Genomic DNA, 22,848 nt, shown 5'->3' on the forward strand with positions numbered 1-22,848 from the left:
ATATACATATACATATATATATATATATATATATATATATATATATCTATACATACATACAGTGGAGATCAAAATTAGAAAACTTCAGAAATTTCTTTCTGAAATGTTGTTAATCTTCACTCAGAATTTGAAGGAATATTAGCTGTAGGTATATCACTGATTTACTAATATGTTTTACAAAATATCCAAAGCATAAAAAAATTAAAAAAATATTTTGTGAAGAAATCAGTGATCAAAATTGGAGAACAGTAACCACTGTAGCACGGGAGGGTTACAGTTGTCAGAAATTAGTAGGAAGTGTAGAGGCCCTTGCTTTGAATAACTTCAGCACAGGATATAGTTTGGTAACTCTATTTCCCAATAATTTCAATTGAGGGACTCAAACACAACTATTAAAAAAGGTTCAAACATTGGAAAATCGGGACATCTTCATCCTGTTCAAAAGGCTCTTAATGCATCGTGTTTCCTTCAGGAGCATCAGTGGAATGTTTGAACCTTGTTTAATATTTGTGTTTGAGTCCCTCAATTGTCCTCAGTGTGAAAAGATGGATCTCAAAATCATACAGTCACTGCTGGAAAGGGTTCAAATATGCAAAAGATGCTGGAAAACTGAAGAATCTGCAGGACACAGAGGATTTTTCTGAGGAACAGTGCTCAGTTTAACTGTTCAGAACAAACAAGGGACTCATGAACAACCCTCACAAAACAAAAAACAGTCGTAGATCATCCAGGTAACCACACAGTATTAAGAACCAAGGGTTCCCAAACTTTTGAAGGGGGTTATTTTAATAATTCCAGCTATTTTTTTGTCTTGTGGACTAAATGTAAACATCTTTTATGTAAAATATCTTACTCAGGACAGTACTAAATAAAAAATAACAGGCATTTTGCATGATGTCTCTTATTTTGTTAAAATTATTCACATTTTCACAGATTCTGCAAGGGGTTCCCAAACTTTCACATGCCACTGTAATTAAGGAAATTAGCACCAGGTGCCAGATTAATATTATTAACTTGGAGGTATCTGTAAGTGTTCTCTAATTTTGAGTTCTTTTTCAAATATAAGTTTTTTTTATACTGTGCTTCAGAATACAATTAATTTATGAAATATGCTTTAAAAAAACTCTACTCCTGTTAGGATAACTTCAAATAGGACTAAGCAGTGACCTCGAAATTTAGTAAATTATATGTTGTTCTCTAATTTTGATCTCCACTCTTTGTGTGTGTGTGTGTGGGTGTGTGTGTGTACACACACACACACACACACACACACATTTTAAATCCATTAAGAACGTATGAAAGAATCACTTGCAACACCACTGACACTGGGTTCTCATAGCATTTTTTACTTGTTGTTTGGTAAAATTTTTATGTATTTGTCATATTCTGTGCAGTTATGGAAATAATTTTTCATATATTTAATTTTTTTAACAGGGATTCCCATCACTGTTCCTCCACCCAGTAAGTCGAGTGCACAATAAAATAACAAACATAGCAAAAGTAACTTATGATAAAGCTCTTAAATGTTTCCAAAGCACCTGTCTACTGAAATTTCAAACTTTATGACTGATTGTGAATAAATTATGAACAATTCCTGTATTTTTACTATGTTTCTGTTTGTGTTGTAGATTTCCCCCCTCCCACTGGAGGACCTCCTCCTTCACTTATTAATATAGACAAGTAGGTGTAGCTTCTGTACACAACTGATACTTTTATTAACATTAGTGTACATGGATGGGTATTAAAGAAAAGAAATGAATTCTTTTATTCATCAAGGATGCATTAAATTGATCAAAAGTGACAAAACAATGGCTGACAAAATGAGTAATGGCTGCTGAAAATTCAGCTTTGCTGACTCAGGAACAAATTACATTTTTAATTCAAATATATTAAAATAGAAATTCAATATTATTAGAGATTAAAGTTATTTTAAATGAATCATTATTTAATAATATATATGTTTATATAATAACATAATTATTTATTTTTATGGTTCTGTATTTAGATTTAAATGCATGCCATTTTTGAAGTGTAATTTTCAGTGTTTGCACTTTAACACTTCATTAATTCCCTGTGTGCTGTATTTAGCAGTGGGCACCCGGGAGGATATGATGGACGTCCTGTTGCTCCATACCCTTTTCCTACAGGTAAGTGTGGGACTATCTCCCCAGTCTATTCTACTTATCTGAAAAACTAATTTAATTTATATCTCAGTACAGGTCACAAGTACTTAAATCTATTCCAGGCTTTATTAACCTCAATTAAGAATCATGCGCATTGGGGATTGTTCTTATGGTTTTGTTTTCAGGTGGGTTTCCTCCACCCATGCAAGGAGCTGTTAACCCCTGGCCTGGTTTGATGGACAACCCGAAGCAGTGGGACTACTACTCTCGGCGAGACAAAGAGAGGGAAAAAGAGCGAGAGAGGGACAGGCCGAGGGAACGTGGCCATGAGAGAGACCATAGTCCCTCCTCTGTGGCTTTTAACAGGTGAAAGATGCCAACCCACTCATTCACTACACAGATGTACTTTTATTTTTTTTTAGTTTGAAAGTGTAGAATTGTTGATAAACTGACAAATTTAGATGTTAAGTTGCATTCTTATTGTGCATGATTCATCATTAAATGTTATTCCAAAGGGGGAAAAAAAAGTAATCTTTGACTTTTTAACTCTCTCAAAGTTTAAATTATTTGTCCTAGTTTCTCTGGTTCTATTTTTAAGCTTTTAATTGATTAAACTTGCTCTTTTGCAGTGATGAAGAACGGTATCGTTCTTACCGTGACTACGGAGACAGAGGGTATGAGAGGCATCGGGAGCGATCGAGCCGTGAGAAGGAGGAGCGTCACAGGGAAAGGAGGCACAGAGAGAAAGAGGAAGGGAGGCACAAGTCATCACGGAGGTAACGTACAAATGTCAGAAATTAACGAAGGCTTGGGGCAAAAACGCCACCAAAATGAATAAAAATCCCCCCCACCCAAATTTTGAGATGTACTTATAACACATGAGATAGCAATATCACACAAGAAAGACTGTTGCACATCTCCGGAGGCACAGCAGTGTTTTGTTACTGAATTAAAGGGATAGTTCACCCAAAAATGAAACTATGGAAGTCAATGGCTGTTTGGTTACACATATTCAAAGTATCTACTTTTGTGTTCAGCAGAAGAACGAAATTCATAAAGGTTTGGAAGAGCAAAAGTGAGTAAATGATGACAGAATCTTAATTTTTATGTGAACTATCCGATGCGCACTTCAGAATCTCGCTGGAAGTAGTTGGTCATCCGGGAGCCCTCTGTTTTATAAATGCTATAAATTTGGACATACTACTCTTTTTACATATTTTTTTTTTTTACCTACTATATATAGTAGGGATGTATGCAATTTCGGATGCAGCCATTGACTTGCCGCCACCTACTGGCAGTTTTAGTTTCATATTTAATCATATCATTCGTATCGTTATCATTTCATTTCTCCCCCCCCATAATTTCACACTTCTATATGAAACTTGTTATATTTAAAACATTAATCTTATTATTTATGCAATTGTAATTGCAATGTAATGACTCATACATTTAATAAGGTTGCAAAAAAAGTCCTTATAAAAATAAAAATGCCTCTGGAAATCAGTTTAAAGAGGTAAGTATGGCCCCGTAATAGGAAAGTTAATTTCCGTCATGCGCGCAAACACACACATGCATACACAATCTGAAGTTCTCTGTTCTCTTTAAGAACCTGTTTGTTGTGTTTCTATTACAGCAGTAGCAGACGGAGACATGACAGCGAGGAGGGTGACAGTCACCGGCGCCATAAGCACAAGAAGTCCAAGAGGAGCAAAGAGGGCAAGGAGCCCAGCGAGGAGCGTTCTGCTGACCAGGAGAACCAGGAGGCCATGGAGTAACTCCTGTCTCTCTTCTCCGCTCTCCTTCCTTCTTGTCATCAGAGAGCTGGTTGTCAACCAAATCATGCTAAATGAAACTATAATCCAGTTTACCTTCCTTTGTTTTCATGTTTCCCTTTTTTTGTTTTGTTGTTTATTCCAGTGCAGTTGTACCATGTAGATGTTGATTTGTTGGATTAAAAAAAAGAGCATTTGGTAATGTTTGTTGTGTCTTTCATATATTGTGTATTAGCCTTTTTTTTTTTTTTTACATATTGTGAAAAATATATGTACACAGATTTTTCTAATGTTTTTGCAAGAAGTCTCTTATGCTCACCAAAGCTGCATTTATTTGATCAAAAATAAAGTAAAAACAGAAATATTGTGAAGTATTACTGCAATTTAAAATAACTGTTTTCTATTTTAATATGTAATTTATTCCTGTGATTGCAAAGCTGAATTTTCAGCATCATTACTCCAGTCTTCAGGGTCACATGATCCTTCAGAAATCACTCTAATATGCTGATTTGGTGCTGAAGAAACTGTTATCATTTTCAAAAAAAGAAAGAAAAAAAAAATCTTGCTAAATAAAAGTCTTAATTCTTTGGCTAGTTATATACTAAATATTAAAAATTGCAAATATTTGGAAACTCTAGGATACAATGTGCAATATTTATTCTGCTCTTCATTTGTTTAATAAAATTATATTAATATAATTTAAATAAAAAGCTTGGTAGATTATTTTATATTTATACTCTATATAATAAAATGTTTTAATGTACCTCGTAAAATAGCAAACGCAAACTAATAGGGAAACATGTTTTGAATTATGATACTAACTCTTGTATTAACTTTTATTCTTTCAACGTGCTGAGGGAGGAGTATGTCAAAAAGCGCTTGATTTGACTAGTTATAAAGAATGCAGGTCGCACACCGATAAATTGAAAGAACCTCAAACAGTCGGAATGTGGTTTAAATACTCTCGCGATGTATCCCGAGATCAACCCGCACGAGATTTTCGGCGGATGTTGATATTTTGATCCGGATTTCGGGACCGTCGTTTCTCTTCTCGGCCGTGCGATCCGCGTTACTGCAAATATTTGCGTAACGTGTGCGAGACACGGTCTTTCTCGGCGCTTCTTTCGGGAAGCATAGAGGCCGAGGCGGGGGGAGATGATGGAGGACTTTGATGAGATTTACGAGGAGGAGGAAGAGGAAGAAGAGGACGAGGACAGGGCCGCGGAGGAGCAGCTGCTCAAATACGCTCCGGACCCGGTGGCAGTGCGCGGATCAGGACACGTCACTGTGTAAGACACCCGGCAGCTGGATCTATTCGTATATAGATTATCAATCACCAGTGAGCAAACCAAAGCCATTAGGAGCACGGTACTCATTTAGAGACACGCTAAGTATCACTACAGCAGTTTAAGACTAGTCTGAAAACCTAGTTTAACTGCCTAGAAAGCATTTGAAATGTTCGGATGCGCATACAATGCTCTAAATGCTGTTTAAGAAGCCAAGCACAAAATTCAGAGTAGCTAATTTATATATATTGCACATTTAAAGGCATAGTTCACTCAAAAACTAAAGTCCTGTGGTCATTTGTGATCACCCTCTAATTGTTACAAACCTGTGTGACTTTCTTTCTCACAGCCTCAGTCATCGTTTACATCGTTTTTCCATACTATGAAAGGAAATGGTGACTGAGGTTGTCAAATTGTATTAATTTTTTTTGTTAAAGTTATTAAAATATATGGGAATATCACAAGAGTGAGTAAAATGGTGAAACTCATTTTTTGCGAACCATGCCTGGTACAAATACAAATCTTCATGCTGGGGACCTCCATGCTAAAATTAAAAAGGCATCTGTAGTTTCTTGTATAAAGACCCAATCTATACTGTGAAAAATTAATACATTCATAGTCATTTATTTACTTGTTTTGATTTATTTTTTTAATATAATTTTCATTTATTTTAATTATTATTTTATTTTATATAATTGTATTATTTATTTTTTTACATTTTTTACACTGTTTTTCTCTAAACCTTTCAACGGACCCCCTAGCATGCCCAGGATGAAAACCCTTGGTCTAGTGTAAAAAATTAACAATATACTTCAGTGTATAGAGTATTACAGTAGATATACAGTCGTGGTCAGAATTATTGGCACCCTTGGTAAATATGATCAAAGAAGGCTGTGAAAATAAATCTGCAATGTTAATCATTTTGATCTTTTATTTTAAAAATTCACATAAATCGAACTTTTCATTGGAGAATAAGAATTTAAAATGGAGGAAATATTATGACATAAATGCTTTCTCTTATACACATTGGACACAATTAATGGCACCCTTTTATTCAATGCTTTTTGAAACCTCCATTTGGCATAATAACAGCTCTGAGTTTTCTCCTATAATGCCTGATGAGGTTAGAGAGCACCTGACAAGAGATCAGAGACCATTGTGGGACACCAAATAAGTTTAGCAGAATGTTCACTTGCACAGTTGCACTTTTCAATAGTAACTGATTGTCAAGTGTATATTTTACAATTTGGCAAGTGTCCCACGTAATCCTGAGGTCTGACATGGGTTCTTGCTTAATTTGTTGATTTACAGGTCGCACCAGAAGAGTTCAAAGCCAGCATAAACCGTGTGAACAGCTGTCTGAGGAAGGCTCTCCCGGTGAATGTGCGCTGGCTGCTGTGCGGCTGTCTGTGCTGTTGCTGTACTCTGGGCTTTAGTCTGTGGCCGGTCATCTGTCTGAGCAAGAGGGTGAGTGTGTTCAGAGTCACTCGCTTAATGGAAGTTTAGCTTTATCAAAAGCATTTGTGGCATGTTTTTTCCTTTTTTTGACAGAATGAGGGACAAAATTGTCTTGGATAACTGACAACAGTAGACCTGGTCAGGTTTTTTTTTTAGTGCTGTCAAACGATTAAATGAATGCTTTATTCAACTAGGATACATTAAATTGATCATGTATAATGTTACAACAGATTTATTTATTTAAAAAAATGCTGATGGTTTGAACTTTAAACTTTAAATATTTCAAAAATATTAAGCAGCACAACTGTTTTCAACTGTTTGTTTCTTGAGCAACAAATCAGTGCATTAGAATGATTTTTTTTTTAATTATGTGACACTGAAATGTAGAAATGGCTGCTAGAAATTCAGTTTTGCCATCACAGGAGTAAATGATATTTTTTAAATAGAAAGCTGTTATTTTAAATTGTAATAACATTTCACCATATTTATTGAATTTTTAAATCAAATTAATGCAGCCTTGGTGAGCATAAGAGACTTACAGACTCCAAACTTTTGAAGAGTAATGTACATTATAGGACATAAACAACAAGCTCTTTTAAAGTTATTATACCTTTCGAATGCTGAATAATATGTCTCTTTTCACCTATAGACACGCAGATCCATAGAGAAGTTACTGGAGTGGGAAAACAACAGATTGTATCACAAGGTATGCTTAAGGTTTCTTGCTTGTTTGCATTTTCCTGTCTGGTGCTAATTTTACTACGTGCCCTCTGTTCATTTAGCTATGTTTGCATTGGAGACTCAGCAAAAGGAAGTGTGAAACCAACAACATGATGGAATATGTAAGCCAACAACGAACACACTCAAATCTAATTGCACAGTGACCGTTTCAAATAAAATAACTAGTAAAATGTGTTAACTTCACATTCCTCATGTCTCTCTGTCCTATTTATAGGTCATCCTGATAGAGTTTCTACCCAAGATTCCCATCTTCAGGCCGGATTAGCAGTGGCGGGCCAGAGCTCGTCCCTCCGGCGTGGTCTTCCTGAGGTGCCTTTCTCCGGTACTGTCTTGGTTTTATCATGTGGCCTCGTCCCTTTTCCCTCCACACTGAGCAAGCGACTCACCTCACGTCCGAGCGCCACTCACAGCACTCCTCACTGAGAAAGCACTGTTTACAACCCACATACACACATACGCACAGACTGAGGCACACGTCTGTGCCGTTCTGGTTTTGCGAGTGCATGAATACACACAGAGTGACCTTTACAGACACATGGCTACACAGAGCCTGCGAGGAGGCCACGGAAAGTCCTAACTGGAACGTCTACTATACCTTAACTAAATCACACAGTCTGCGTACTAGCTAAGTGACTTTCTTTTGCCGACAACAACCATCACTGTGGAACTGATCAGTGAAGAATGGCTTGAGGAAGTGGCAACTGTAGAATTAAACTCTTTTACTGTATTAATTCAAAATATGGATGTTAGGAACGATTCATATGGATTTTCAGTTAGCTGAGAGCCAAATGGACACGGTCAATGCACAATACATAGTTCCCCATCTCTCTTTTTCAAAAATGATCATCCATATACACAGACAATCAAACACTGACTGTGCCACGCAGCATCTAGACTCTGACAGGACTTTTGAGTCTAGTTGAAGTCACTGACCTGATGCGGTCCAGGTGCACCTATGGGTAGTGATGCAGCACAGATTAGATTTGTTTGCGGGTTTTATTTTTTTATCCTTGTTTACTTGCTCAGTTTAAAAAGACGTGCAGCAAATATTTGTCTCTTGATTTGTGTGTGTGTGTGTGGTTGTGTGTGTGTGTGTGTGTGTGGGTGGGTGATTATTTCTGTCTGTCCCTGAGATATTTTGTTTGTAATTTTGTTCACAAGTGAGAGACAAAACATTTATAGGTTTGTTGGGTCACTGAAAAAGTTAATTCATTTTAACAATTTATTGGTGGTCAAACAAAATAAAAAGTTCTGAATTTTTTTTTATGAACCCCCAAATATCGGAGTTTCTCCAGGGCGGAAATGCTTTTTTTAATTTAATATTTTTCACTTAATTTGTTTGTTTTTTCATCATTGTTTCAATCCTGGATCAGGAGTCCTATGCAGACATTTTCTCGTAGTGAGCTATATTTGTGTAAATGTATCCAGTTGTAGGTTAATAAAACGGTTATGTCCCAATACTCAATAAAACAATTGGTTATTAGATCTTAAAACTTAAAATTTATGAAGTGTGTATGTGTGTGCGATTACCAATATTATTACTGAAATTACAATTTCCTATCTCGCGTCTGATGTCATCCCAAATCCCAGGGACATCGTCTTTATTTTTCAAAAATAATTCCAGCGTATTTATGTACAATGTGTGTACAGAAATAAAATATGCCCAACTTGATTTTTGTTTCATTTTTCCATTTAATGCTGAATATAAGCCTATATTGTGAAGTCTGTTTGAATTCAAAGAGTTTAATATTGAATTAAGCACAGTTATTGTGGTTTAGTCTGTCTTAAAACTGTATCTGCTAATAATTGCTCATACTTCAGATAAGAGGTTTATGAATCTCATATATTAAACAATGACATGTAACTCGTCCCTGAATCAAATGTCCTGCTGACCTTAATATTTCATGGTGCTACAAACTCTCAAAGTACAGTAGCAACTGGACCACAATACTAAGGGAACTGTGGGACCAGTTTTTGAGTGGGAAAGCACCATTAGAATTGTCTTCCGGGAATGTAAAAACCTAAGTGTATCCTTACAAATTAAAAAATCTTGCTGCTATTATTATTGTATTAAGCTGTACACAATTTAAAAACAAAAACTGTGTCTTAACCTCAATTAAATGGGTACAAAGCCAATCTCTCAGACACCAAAAAAAAAAAATTATTAGAATATATATGAAGTAGGTAAAAACATTTTTACTAGTATATGTACAAAACACTACTCTTACTTAATACAGAAAAAAACTTTAGGGTCAGTATAGATTTGAAATAATTTGATCAAATAATTGATCAAAAGTAACTGTAAAAACATTTATAATGATACAAAAGATGTCTAGTTCAAATAAATGCTGTTCTTTTGAACTTTCTATTCATCGTTTATATCATCCTGAATAAAAATTTATTCCTGATTCCACAAAAATATTAACTGGTTTCAACACTGATAATAAGAAATGTTTCATGAGCACCAAAACAGCCTATCAGAATGATTTCTGAAGGATCATGTGACACTGAAGACTGGAGTATTTACTGCTGAATATTCACAGGAATAAATTACATTTTTAAAAGTGTATGAAGTTATATTAAATTGTAATAATATTTAAAAATATTGTCATTTTTTTTGTGTATTTACGATTAAATAATTGGTCAGCATAAGAAATATACTCTGTTTGGCTGTGGCATAATAGAGTATCAAACAAATTCAATTGACAGATCTCAGTTATTAAGTATTTATTTAGTATACTTGACCTGTGTCTCAACCTGACACATGTCAAAAGTAGTAACTTTTTATTTCTCCATGTACATTTGTTTTTTTTTAGTTTAGGACGTTGCATGGTTATTGTCATATCTCACCTCTCTTGGCTGGGTTGGTCTCGGCCGAAGGCTTCAACAGTGTCTCTGGTTTCGGAGTCGTAACTTCATAGTTTTCCCTGTTCTTACTCCGCAGCTCCTCGTACAGAATGTGTTTCTTCTGTACATCCTCCTCAATGTAAATTGGTTCTGCTGGATTAGAGGGATGTTTTTAAATTTCACTCTATGACGTAAAAATGACATCAGTTTAATTTTGGGGTGAACTACTCTTAATATTCTAAGAAATTAGATCTGCAGCAAATGTTAGGAGGGTTATAAGACCAAACATGAATCTCGAACCATATTTGGGATTGTGGCTCTGTGCTACAAAGTCTGTTCGCTGCTTTAATGGTGGAAAAAAAAATTTAATTTAGTAATTAATATTAGTTTAGAATTAATGTTAGGAATTTCACTGGCAGCTTTTGAGAGAAGCTTCTTAGGGTTTTACCAGTTTATAATAGATAGTGCATTAATGTTTTTATTAAATATGGTAAATTAGAAAACTAGATGAGGTCAAATAAACCAACATCACACCGGATCTGGGTCAGCGCCGGCGCCACCACACGCTCGCGTCATGATACTGTCGTGAATGCGCGTCCACAAGTGACGCAGTAGAGACGAAAATGTGGAATAAAATGATTATTTTTGTTTTCTTTGCGCTAAAATGTATTCTCGTAGCTTCGTAACTTTACAGCTTAACCACTGATGTCACACGGACTACTTTGTCGATCATCTTTGTACTTTTCTGGACCTTGAACGTGGTAGTTACCTTGCTGTCTATGGGAGGGTCAGAGAGCCCTCAGATTTCATCAAAAATATCTTAAATTGTGTTCCGAAGATGAACGCAGGTCTTATGTATGGGTCTCGAACAACACGAGGGTGAGTAATTAATGACAGAATTTTCATTTTTGGGTGAACTAACCCTTTAAATCATGATCATTTTTGAGCAAAAATAATTGTGATGATCAGTTTCACCATTATCGTGCTGCCCTCTCCGGCAGTTTTTAATGCAAACAGATGGAGGCACTATAACCTACCTGTAATTTGGGTGTCAGAGTGAGTTGCTGAGGACATGTAAGTGAAATCACTCGAATAGGAGAAGGACTGATTCCTCTGATCATCAAGTTGAAAGGCCGGCTCAAAGTCGGCTTTGTTTGGATCACTCGGTTCCGGGTGCTTATGGGTAAACCTGAAATACGTTAAAATAAACTATAGACCAACTATAGACCAATAGACCATTGTTTGGGGAAAAAAAAATCACAATTTCTCAAAATATCTTCTTTTATGTTCCACAGAAGACAGAAAGAATGTAGTAGGAGTGTTTAGGAATCCTTTGAGAATTTGGTGATGCTAGTGGCACAGAAATCGCATGCCACCCCTTTAAATGTAGGTGGCATGTCTGTGCATGTTGTTGCTCACACTGGTGGTTGGTGGCGCTGTCTCGGACTTCACAGAATAAAACGGAGCAAATAAATTGTAATGATATAAATAAAAACAGTATTCTTCCACCAAACAATGTAGTTCCTCAGAACCACTTGTGGTTCCAACACAGTGGTTGCCGAGCAACACACAAAAGTAAACAAAGGTGTATGTTTGTAGTGTAATTTACAACAGCTTCGAACGCGGCTCAACCAATCAGAATCAAGGACTGGAACTATCTGTTTTATAAAGTAAATTTTACTCACAAGCTACTTTGGGCAAAGATCCAAATCTACCGGAGGCTGTAAGAGCACCTGAAACAAATACAGTTATACTACTGTTTAAAAGTTAAAAAGATTTTTTTAATGCTTTTGAAGAAGTCCATTATGCTCACTAAGGCTGCATTTATTTGATCAGTTATATAGAAAAACAGTAATATTGTGAAATATATCATCACAATTTAAAATAACTGTTATTGTATTTTAATTTTGCCTTCAGTGTCACATGATTCTTCAGAAATCATTATAATATACTGATTTAATGCTCGAGAAACAGCATTTGTGCTGTAGAATATTTTTGTGAAAATATTTTTTTCAGGATATTTGTTGAATAGAATGTTCCAAAGAACAGCATTTATTTTGTCCATTTTTTATTTCACTTTTGATCACTTTAATGCACCCATGGTAATTAAAAGTATTCATTTCAACTTAAAAAAAAAAACAAACTAAATGAGCAAAAATGTAGAATATTATATTATATCAGTACATAACTAATAGTTGACATCAGCATATCACAATCTAACATCACATGTTATCCTATGCATGAAATATAAACCCACCTCTAGAGATAAGGAACTGAGTGAAGCCCATGCTGATGACAGATATAGGAAGAGCTGTATGTACGTAAAGACAGAAGCATAATTCACTTATGATATCAATAAAACCACAAGCATAATAATGATTAAAAACACTGGATTTCCACTCACATCTGTACCAGAAGCTTTCCTGGTTGCACTCCCTGAACACCCTCCTCTCCTCCTCTGTGGGGATGTGGTCAATTCCTGTGGGACCCTACATATACACATAAACATTATTATTATTATTATTAGAGCACTTAGGCTAAACACCACATAAACATTTCATTTTAAACCCCACAAAATATCAACACGACAAATGTCCAAAAACGTGGTATTACAGTAGTAAGACCAGATCTAGCATGCATTCATGCACAAGCAGGACTACTGTATATGTGAGACTATAGAGGCCAACTACAATCAGCATTACAGTGCATAACCTGTCAACATCACTCATTTTCTGCCTTTTTAGGTGATGTTTGTTACCAAACACACCAAGACTGTATTTCCTGGCCGTTCAGGGTCGGCTGGAGACTGCTGGGACGGATACCGCTGCTCTTAGTCTCAAGACTTAGACTTAAGACTTAGTCTTAGTCTCCAGCCCCAGTCATGCTTATGTCAAATCCACTGGAACCTTCTTCCTCGACTGTGCTGTAAGAGTTCATGGGTGACCAGCTTTCAGCGCCACCATGCGGTTTGACATGAAATAGCAACACTGACACTACAACTTCGTTGTTATTTCTCAAAATGGTCATAAAACATAAATAAACATGTTGAAGTCCTAAACTATATACTAACAAATTCATAAGCATACATTTTTAAGTGAAAGTACTTATCAAAACCACATTTACATTAAATGTAACTATAAGAACACATGAGATAGACCCAGCTCATTTACTTTCTGACAGTCTGTTACTCTACCATGATCAAATATTTGATTATGAATTAATTAATTATTACAGGATCGTTTCAAGTTGATTTCCAGCCCTATGTGTTGATTTGTCTATTATTGAAACTTATACAGTGTTGACGAAACCATTTTGCATATCCCTTATTTAAGTGAGTAGCTATTTTATTTTTTATTTGGGTGATTGAGTTGACATATTGTGATGCAGAAAATATAAGCACATTACTTAGTTAAAAAATAGTTTTTGGTAATTGAAATAAAGCTGAAATAAAATAAAATATAAAAATTAGATTTAAAACAAACAAAAAACTCATTAAAAGATTAAGAAGATTAGTTGGCAACTAACTGAAATAACGTTTGAAGTTTAATTTGAAGTATTAAATGACAAACTAAATCTGAAATAAAATCAATTAAAGCTAGAAATAGTAAAAACATGACAAACATGAAACGTATGAAAACTGAAAATATAAAAATAAAATCGAACTCAAAATATTAATAAATAATATAATAATGTACATGTAAATCTACTAAAATAGCACTGATTAGAAGTTACATTAGTTATTTTTCACATGTGAATCTCTATGCATAGGAGAAAAGGTGAGAAAGATCTTAATGCATCAATGCTATTTATATTTTCTGCTAATATTAGTATGTTTTCCTTTTACATCTTTTGGACACCTTGTGTTCCCTAATGCAAATCATAGCTGAGCATGAATAGTTGATCTGAGGTAGATTACTGCGCCCCAGTCTTGTCTTTGTGTTGTTAAGCACTTAATATTATTGTGTATGCTGTTTTCATAGGTCAGTCTTAGATTATTTATTTATAGCAAAATATGTCACTTCAAGTAGGCTAATAACAGAAATATCTGTGTACTCTGTCTCATAATCATAAATAATGGTTATAAAACTGGTGGTTTTCGAAAAGGAGAGATAACTGAACTGAAAACAGTTGGTGGCTCCATTAGTCTAAACTGGGAAAATCATTTATTCAGTGATCGATCAGCTCCAAACAGAATTGCATTGCTTCTCTACTGTCTCTTTTAAGGTCATAGGGTCTGTCTGTTTGTGTGTACACTGGAAAATTGATGCAAAAAAAAAAAATCACTTACTAATTGCTAGTAAATTTCACAGTTAATTACAAAGAAACAGCAAGTAACACAAGTAACAACGTGACATAATTATAACTTATTTTACTGCACTGTGTTCTAAGGATACACTATTTGTACTTCAAATAAATAAACTGCAAAATATCTTATTTCTAAAAATCAATTAATTTTGTCTATCTATAGCTTTCATCTTTATAATTAGGTAATTGTCATAAAGGGACGTTTCATGTATACCTTACTAACTTTGTTTGAACTTGATATCTATTAGGCTACACAAATTTGTATGGTACTTTCACACGCCAAATTCAAAACTCTCACAAATTATTTACTATTCATTATGGTTTAACTGCTTAAATTTAGCCAAAAAAATAAATTAATAAAAATAAAAAACAGGCTGGTTCCCATCCATATGCACTGTTGGGGCATGTTGTCACAACATTCACATTCAGTAAGTACTGTAACTGTATCGTTTTGATGCAAAAAGTGTGACACCTAGGCCTGGTTTCTCATATTATATGATATCGCTATAAATAATGTTTATTTTCAGTTACACAAAGGAAGTTAAGACGTAATAGCAGAGAGTCATGCTTACTTAACCAGTGCTTTTAAACCAGCAGAGAGCACTGCAGTTTCACTCTGAAGTCACAACTTCTTTTTAATACAGAGTTTTGATGTGGGGAGAGAAAAACTCATGAGCTGATTACTATACGAAGTTTGATTTACAATACTTTATTATATTCTAATCTATGACTCCTGATATGGCATCTTATATATAAATATATTAGGGGAGATTTCCCCCATTGCCCTGCGATGGACTGGTTATCTGTCTAGGGTGTTTCCCCGCATACGGCCCGAGACGCTGGAACAGGCTCCAGCATCCTCGCAAACACAAATGGTTTGGAAAATGGATGGATGGATGTTTCCCTCACCGTCATAATAATGATCTCATTCATTCAGAAACTGATTGTCATGTGATCCAGTGCAAATGCAGGGTCAACAGGAATGTTATTGATCAGTGTCCTAGATTCAGGGTTCACACACACACACACACACTAGTTGTGTCCTCACACATACTCTCAAGAGAACCAGCAGTTCATTTTTGTCCTCTGCAGAGGACATTATCTTTATTACTATATTAAAACCCTCTACCGCACGCATTATGATAGACCTATAGAAAAAAATATTTGAATCTTTTTCTTTTCTAAGAATGGCTTAACTTGAAGTGCTGTAAAAAAATGTTTGGAAAAAAATATTATTTTAAGGTACTTTATGATATGTTGCCATACGGCAACAGCATACAATAGTGGATCTAACTTAGAATAAGTGTAAGCTTTAAATATCACATCTTAAAGAAGGAGTTCAGGGCTTTTTGGAGATAGCTAATTTTTGGGTTATGGCCTCTCCTAGTTGATTTTATGGAAGAGGAACATTAGGTGAATTATTTTGTCACATTTTATAGCATTTTGTAACTTGTAAAAAATGGTACATGGTACATATTAGTACCTATTGAAAAGTACTTTCCCAGTCACAGCTTTTGTACCATTTTTTCTGAGAGTTGAGAGTGCAGATATTTGGAATATTCATATAGAATTTGATTATATTATTAATGCAGACATGTATTAAATGTATTAAATGTATTAAATGAGTAATGGAATATAATTACAGTATTTTTTGTGATTAAGCTGTAGCGTTTGTGCATTTATACTAAATGTATTTAGACTAATGTTTTTCATACAAATACCCATATAGTTACCTTTTTATCATGGGACTGAGGTACTAAATGAGTGATTTTAACTGTGGTTATCGTGATCTAAATGTAAGCTACTATAGAAGACCAATGGTTAATTTTCATTTTATTAAATTGATTTTATTTTAATTAAACTCAAACAGTCAAACATAAATAATTAAATTTCACCATATAAAAATGAGGTTTTTACAATTTTTATTCCCAGGGCACATCACAGAACACAATTGCACATTAGGTCTTTCATATCACAGACATTTAATAGCAGACAACTTCACACGGTCATTATCTGATGCCACACTCAGACAGTTTGAACCATGCGCATAAATGGGCACACATATACACGTGCCTGCACAGACACACTCCCCTTTCCCCTTTATCACCGACGTGATAAACCTTGGACAGGGGAATCCTAAATGATCTGCTGGGGGGCTATAAATGCATCTGACCGGGCAGAGGTTGAACTGAGCCAGTCTGAAGAACAGCAGAATTTGTGTGTGTCTCATAGAGTGGTCTCCTTCAAGACAAGTGCTTCTGTTCAGGCTGTAGTTTTGTCAGCTGAGGTCTGAAAGTAACAGTCTTGCACTGGGTACACTGGTTTGGGCTGAGACAGGTAGAGAGGGGACACGGATCTGACCATTGATAAGTCAAGCATTTCAGAAGCCAACACGGGACCTGACAACACGTCAGGTAAGTGTTTTTTAAGTCAGTAAAATTGAAATATTAATTAAATATTAATGAATTAAAATATAAAATAGATTCTTAATATTCAAAATGTATATTTTAATTAATTTAATTAATATGTCGACACTTTTATACCAGTAGTTTATAATTTAGTTAGATTTATAATTTAGACAGAAACAATTTAGTGAGATTTTGTAACATCTCCTATGCATAAAAAGCAAGCATTATGTTTTTTAAAAAGTGAGGATTACAAGTGCAGTTACATGTAAAGTAAAAAAAATGCAATGTACTGTATAATATTTACATCACATAAATATAAATGTTAAACTGAGTATGCAAATAGTGTAGTAATTTAAATCATCTTTATAAGTGTCATTAAATTGTAGCATACAGATCGTATTATTGATTATGTCAACAGACTTAAATTTCATCCTGAAATAACCTGTTGTGCAACAGCATCATCATCATTTCATTCTTTCTAGGAAAATACTAAATGCTTCTCACTATTGCAACCAAATAGTTTTACTGTACTTTAAAAGCTGGTATAAAACCACAACATCCAAAGATGTAATCTGTTGTATCATTTGGTAATATTTTAAAATTCATTTGATTTTCGTATATATTGGCAATAACTATGATGAGCCACAAAGTCATTTGCATTGTGTTGAAGCCAGTGTGGAAATGATTTGGCACAGTACAGAAATCAATATAAAACCATGTGAGTTTGATCAATTGAGGAAGCTCTGATTATTGTGACGCTCTGTGCCTTGTGTCCATTTACTTACAAACACAAATACAAAATCTAAATATCACAATATTAAAAATAATATGAATGACAGAAGTCTTAATGAATAGTACATATTTATCTTTCATATCATATCTTGTTATTTTCCCACACCATTAAAAGACTTCCACATTTTATAGAACCTGACTGGAGTATCACTGACAGTTATGAAAATGGAATTATTAGATAGCATTACCATTACATTTGTACAATACAGAAGATGCAGCAAGCAATTACAAACTATTGAGTCTATAACATTGAAAAAGAACCAATAAAACAGAATTGATATTTATATTTCACAGACAATGGCACCACGACCAAAGCAAGAGGATGAATCTGAGGAGAAGCCAAAAGAAATACTTGACGGTATGTACAGTCAATATCTATGTATAAATTGTGTATCAAAATCTTTCACGTCTTCTCTCAGTTCCCAGAAAGAAGTCTCTGTCCATGGCCCCAGCTCTATCCACAGTGGCTCTGATTGAGGAGGATCCCTGGGAAATGCTTGAATTGCAGGACACAGGGGTTAAATGGGCAGGTATGCTGAATGTTTGCACATAAGGCTGGCAGTGACCTTACAAAACTAGCTTTACTTTATACATATTTTGTTTTGAACCCTATAAAGCTACTGTATCATATGTGACCCTGGACCACAAAACCAGTCATAAGGGTCAATTTTTTAAAACTGATACATATGTATAAGGCCTCTAAATGATGAACTTGATCAAAACTTTGATCAAAACATGAAAAACCTGTTGTACACAATCTGCTACATGCCTTCTGTCGTCTGATTGATACTTTTTCATCAAAAGGCCTTTTAGTATATTTGTAAAAACATTCTCCTTTTGGTTGTGGTACACATGTCTTTTTGCTGTGAAATCTTTACTGATTATACAAAATAAACATAAGAATAACTTTTATAATATTTCAAGATGTACACTGATTAAACTGAAGCAACTTACATTTATTTGATTATCCATACATCATTTTTTAGAAAAAAAAAAAAAGAAATGATGCATCAGGCTTTTAAGGAACGTTTATTTGTACATCTCTCGATCATCATTATATTACATTGCATTATATGTTTTGACCCCCACAATTAAAACTACAGAGCCTATTATAAAACTTTTAAAAACATTTAAATATTATCTTACTAAGACATATTATTGGGACATATAGGATGGCAACTGATGTTTATTTAGATTTTATGTAAGTAGTCTGCTATACTGTTATACAAATCTCATAGATGACAAGCTATCAGAATACTTATACTTCGTATAAATATCAGCAACTGACTTGAAATTTTCTTTGGGCCTGACATGTTTCTTTCTTCCTCAAGTATGAGCTCCATATTTTCAATATGCATTATATCATATCAACCATAAATGCCTGATGTATCAAATATGATACTCAAAAAAAGCTAACTTTTAAAAAAATATATTTTTATATATTATGTCTAAAGTTTCCGTAAACTGTTGCATTATGTATATATATATGTACATATATTACATACACACACACACACACACACATATATATTATTGTCTTATTTGCTCTCTTTCGTCTGTTAACTGTTTAGATCTGGACACTAAAGGGAAGATCTTAAGAGTTCTAATCAACGCAGCAAAGCTGTTTCTGCTGGTTGGTTTGCTGTACATGTTTGTTTGCTCACTGGAAATCCTCAGCTCAGCTTTCCAGCTTGTTGGAGGTATACATTGAAATAAACACTTTAATAACACTTTAAATTGTTCTTAGGTTGTGAAAAGAATCACATTTTAGGTTCAGATCAGTGCATTGGTTTCTTGTTGCTTTAAATTGTTAGTCCACCCAAAAAATGATAATTCTGTCATCATTTACTCACCCTTATGCTGTTCCAAACAAACCTGTATGGCTTTCTTCTGTGGAATGTAAAAGGAGATACTGTTTGGTTACCATTGACTTCCACTGTTAAGGACAAAAAAATATATAATGGAAGTCAATGGGATCCGAAACTGTTTGGTTCCCAACACCCTTCAAAATATCTTATTTTATCTCAGACAGGTGACAGAAATATCTGATAATGACAGAATTGTCTGTATGGATTATCCCACACATAAAAAGTTCTTTGTGGACCTTGAACTATTGTCCTATGGCTAGGGTCAAATGCCTTTTGGTTTTACTTGGGCAATTTCTAAGAGTACAATCTCATTGTTTTTGGTTATGCATAACACAGACGTGTGTTTCCTCAGGTAAAACAGCAGGGGACATTTTCCAGGAGAATACAGTGCTATCAAACCCTTTGGCAGGCCTGGTAATCGGGATGTTGGTAACGCTCCTAGTCCAGAGCTCCAGTACTTCCTCATCTATTGTGGTCAGCATGGTCTCCTCTGGATGTGAGTATCAAATCAAACTAATACTGACTATCAGAATCAATGATGAGTATGATTAGGAATGCAAAAATTAATGAATGCATCATCTAAAAATGAAAGTGCATGGCAACTTAATAATTGATTATATTATTTATACAGTAAAGGGTATTTCATATGTGACTTCAACTGTCAGTTGTAAAAATCCACCTGATTCACTATACTGTTACATTTGTGTCTTCAGCAAATTTTTGTAGCAAAATATTTGAATAATTCAAAGTCAAAATTGATCTGATCTGGATTTCAGACTTGATGGATCACATTATTTTGTAAAGAATCATAATCAAATCATTATCAGAGTAAACCATGTCAATACATTTCACTTTTAATGCATCTGAACTTATCAACAGTGCTGGAGGTCTCAACTGCCGTTCCTATTATTATGGGGACCAACATCGGCACGTCAGTCACAAATACTGTTGTAGCCATGACACAAGTTGGCGACAGGAACAAGTTCCGTAGGTAAGGACAAGGCTTCAGTATTAACTTCATAATGTATCATGACTGTGCAGAACATTACATGAGCCTGGAACAGATTTCACGTTTCAGAGAGAAATTCACTTAAAGGGACAGTTCACCCAAAAAAATTAAAACTCTGTCATTATTTAGGTTACTTTAGAGTGTAAATAATGACAGATTGTAATTCTATTTTAGTTTTGAAGATATTGATGATATTCATTTGAGATCTGACTCTTTTCTGTGTCCAGGGCATTTGCGGGAGCCACCGTGCATGATTTCTTTAACTGGCTTTCTGTCCTGGTGCTTTTGCCACTGGAAGTCGCCACAGGTTACCTGGTGAAGCTCACAGATCTCATAATCAAATCATTTAATATCCAGAGTGGCGAAAATGCACCAGCCCTTCTGAATGTTATCACTGATCCACTCACCCACTCTATCATTGAGGTATGTATGATTGTGTCAGTATGTTGAAAGAAGCTAACATTAAAAACAGGACAGAAAGAGAGTGAATTACCCCATGCAAACACTTATATTGCCCTTATGTACAGTACAAAGTTACAAGGGTTGCTATTCACAAAGATTAGTAATCTTAAACAAGAGATTAGTTATGAAAAATAATTATTTTAAATGTATTCCTTTCTGTTTTTTTTTAGCTGGATGAATCTGTGATAAGCGGCATTGCAACTGGAGACCCTGAAGCTAAAAACAAATCTCTCATCAAGGTCTGGTGCCAAACAGCCTCAAACACGGTAATTATTCTAATTCATGTCAGATGGAAGAAAAAAAATGCCATTTTATTTTGTAGACATGTGCAAAACTACTGTGATTTTCTGATATTTTACAACTGACAAAATGTTTTTTTCTAGACTGTCCAGAACGTGACAACGTCGAACTGCAGCGACTTTCCTTGTTGGGAATTGAAAAATGTTACAGAAATTATAAACATCAAAAAATGTGAGTTTTGATATTGATAATCCAGCAAAGACTAATGCACTATACAGAAACAAGCAGACACTCTCACTCATCTGTGGTCTCTCGCTATTCCAGGCAATCACATCTTTGTGAACACAAACCTTTCTGACCTGGCGGTTGGTCTGATTCTGCTGGCTTGTTCTCTGCTCATCCTGTGCACTTGCCTCATTTTGATTGTGAAACTGCTCAACTCAATGCTCAAGGGCCAGGTTGCTGTTGTCATCAAGAAGATAATGAACACTGGTCAGCATCCTTGAGATATTTTAGAACTAGAGAGCATATTTAGAAGTTAACTCCTGTTTAAAATAAGCAAAATAAAAATGAGTAAAGCTGGAATTTAAATGTTATTATAATATATTTTGTTTTTGTATTTTATGTATTTATTGTTTTTGTATGCACAGATTTTCCATTTCCATTTGCATGGCTGACTGGATACATTGCAATAGTGTTTGGCGCAGGAATGACTTTTATTGTCCAGAGCAGTTCTGTCTTTACCTCGGCTATAACTCCTCTTGTTGGTCAGTACAACCATCTATTCATTGTCTTCTGTTGTCAAAGTTTAGCATTATTTCCTTACCCTCATATGGAACACAAAAAGAGAAATGTTGGACTTGAGAACTGAAAGTGTCCAATTTGTGAATGAATCATTAATTTTTTTTTCTTTTTCTTTCTTTTCTTTTTTTTGCCATTATTATTATTATTATTATTATGTCTAGATTTTTAATAAATTTTTATTTATTCATTTTAGTTGATTTATTTTTTATTAATTTAGTACTTCAAGTTAAACCAAATGAAAATAAGACATATTGGCAACTAGCTGAAATTAAATAAGCTTAACATTTTGTATTTTAAGTAACAATTTCTTTTTGTTTTGTTTAGTTTTTTTGGTATGATTTTATGATTTTTTTAATGATTTTTATGGTTTTATTTTAAGTTTTAGTTACAATAACCCTGATTTAAGCATGAGTTGGACATGTACTTCTCTCATGAATGTGCATAACAGCTTAAATTTTAGTCTGTCATAATAAATAATATGGACTGCTTTTATGAAACCTTTTTTTTTAAGCCCCAAAAGTCACCATTTATTGCAATTGCATTAAAAAGAATGTCAAAAATGTTTGGAACAACACGAGAGTGAGTAAATAATGCCATCAGTTTTGGCTTTAAGACAGTAGTTTAGATTTTTCTGTTGCTTGTTATCTTTTTTCATTTATTTTGCTATGAATTCATGGAGAAAAAAAATGTAATTTTTTTTTTTTTTTTTTTCAAAAAACATTTGGGGGTATTT

The 22,848-nt window shown here is 34.4% G+C and overlaps 2 protein-coding genes and 2 pseudogenes across 3 annotated transcripts in view; 3 read left to right on the top strand and 1 right to left on the bottom strand.

The window, feature by feature from the left end:
• The window catches only part of LOC107702315 (pre-mRNA 3'-end-processing factor FIP1), a 16,299-nt gene extending 7,621 nt beyond the window's left edge, over window positions 1-8,678 (top strand). For both annotated transcript variants that reach the window (XM_016504584.1, XM_016504585.1), the window contains exons 13-19: window positions 1,435-1,461; window positions 1,629-1,680; window positions 2,089-2,147; window positions 2,309-2,489; window positions 2,753-2,899; window positions 3,757-4,047; window positions 8,667-8,678. In XM_016504584.1, coding sequence (XP_016360070.1) covers window positions 1,435-1,461; window positions 1,629-1,680; window positions 2,089-2,147; window positions 2,309-2,489; window positions 2,753-2,899; window positions 3,757-3,898 — 608 coding nt within the window. In that variant the 3' untranslated portion in view covers window positions 3,899-4,047; window positions 8,667-8,678. The remainder of the gene's footprint in view (window positions 1-1,434; window positions 1,462-1,628; window positions 1,681-2,088; window positions 2,148-2,308; window positions 2,490-2,752; window positions 2,900-3,756; window positions 4,048-8,666) is intronic.
• LOC107702316 (cysteine-rich hydrophobic domain-containing protein 2-like) lies at window positions 4,877-9,052 on the top strand (annotated as a pseudogene).
• Window positions 9,053-10,132: 1,080 nt separating this feature from the next.
• LOC107702262 (OCIA domain-containing protein 1-like) lies at window positions 10,133-13,164 on the bottom strand. Its single transcript, XM_016504520.1, has 8 exons — window positions 13,134-13,164; window positions 13,001-13,056; window positions 12,632-12,716; window positions 12,485-12,538; window positions 11,909-11,960; window positions 11,265-11,416; window positions 10,231-10,380; window positions 10,133-10,137 (listed from the first exon to the last, which is right to left on the bottom strand). The coding sequence occupies exons 1-8, from the start codon at window positions 13,162-13,164 to the stop codon at window positions 10,133-10,135; spliced, it is 585 nt and encodes a 194-aa protein (XP_016360006.1).
• A 3,549-nt stretch (window positions 13,165-16,713) lies between these two features.
• The window catches only part of LOC107702318 (sodium-dependent phosphate transport protein 2B-like), a 7,486-nt pseudogene continuing 1,351 nt past the window's right edge, over window positions 16,714-22,848 (top strand).

Source organism: Sinocyclocheilus anshuiensis, unplaced genomic scaffold, assembly GCF_001515605.1.
Source record: "Sinocyclocheilus anshuiensis isolate Anshui unplaced genomic scaffold, SAMN03320099.WGS_v1.1 scaffold86, whole genome shotgun sequence".
NCBI lineage: Eukaryota > Metazoa > Chordata > Actinopteri > Cypriniformes > Cyprinidae > Sinocyclocheilus > Sinocyclocheilus anshuiensis.

What these genes read in the sequence shown, in the direction of transcription:
- LOC107702262 (XM_016504520.1), bottom strand. Translation starts at nt 13,164, where the DNA reads ATGAACTCTTACAGCACAGTCGAGGAAGAAG. An exon ending in TCAGTTCCTTATCTCTAGAG is followed by an intron (nt 11,961 to 12,484) that starts GTGGGTTTATAT and finishes TATTTGTTTCAG; the next exon opens with GTGCTCTTACAGCCTCCGGT. An exon ending in CTCTGACACCCAAATTACAG is followed by an intron (nt 10,381 to 11,264) that starts GTAGGTTATAGT and finishes CCTCTAATCCAG; the next exon opens with CAGAACCAATTTACATTGAG.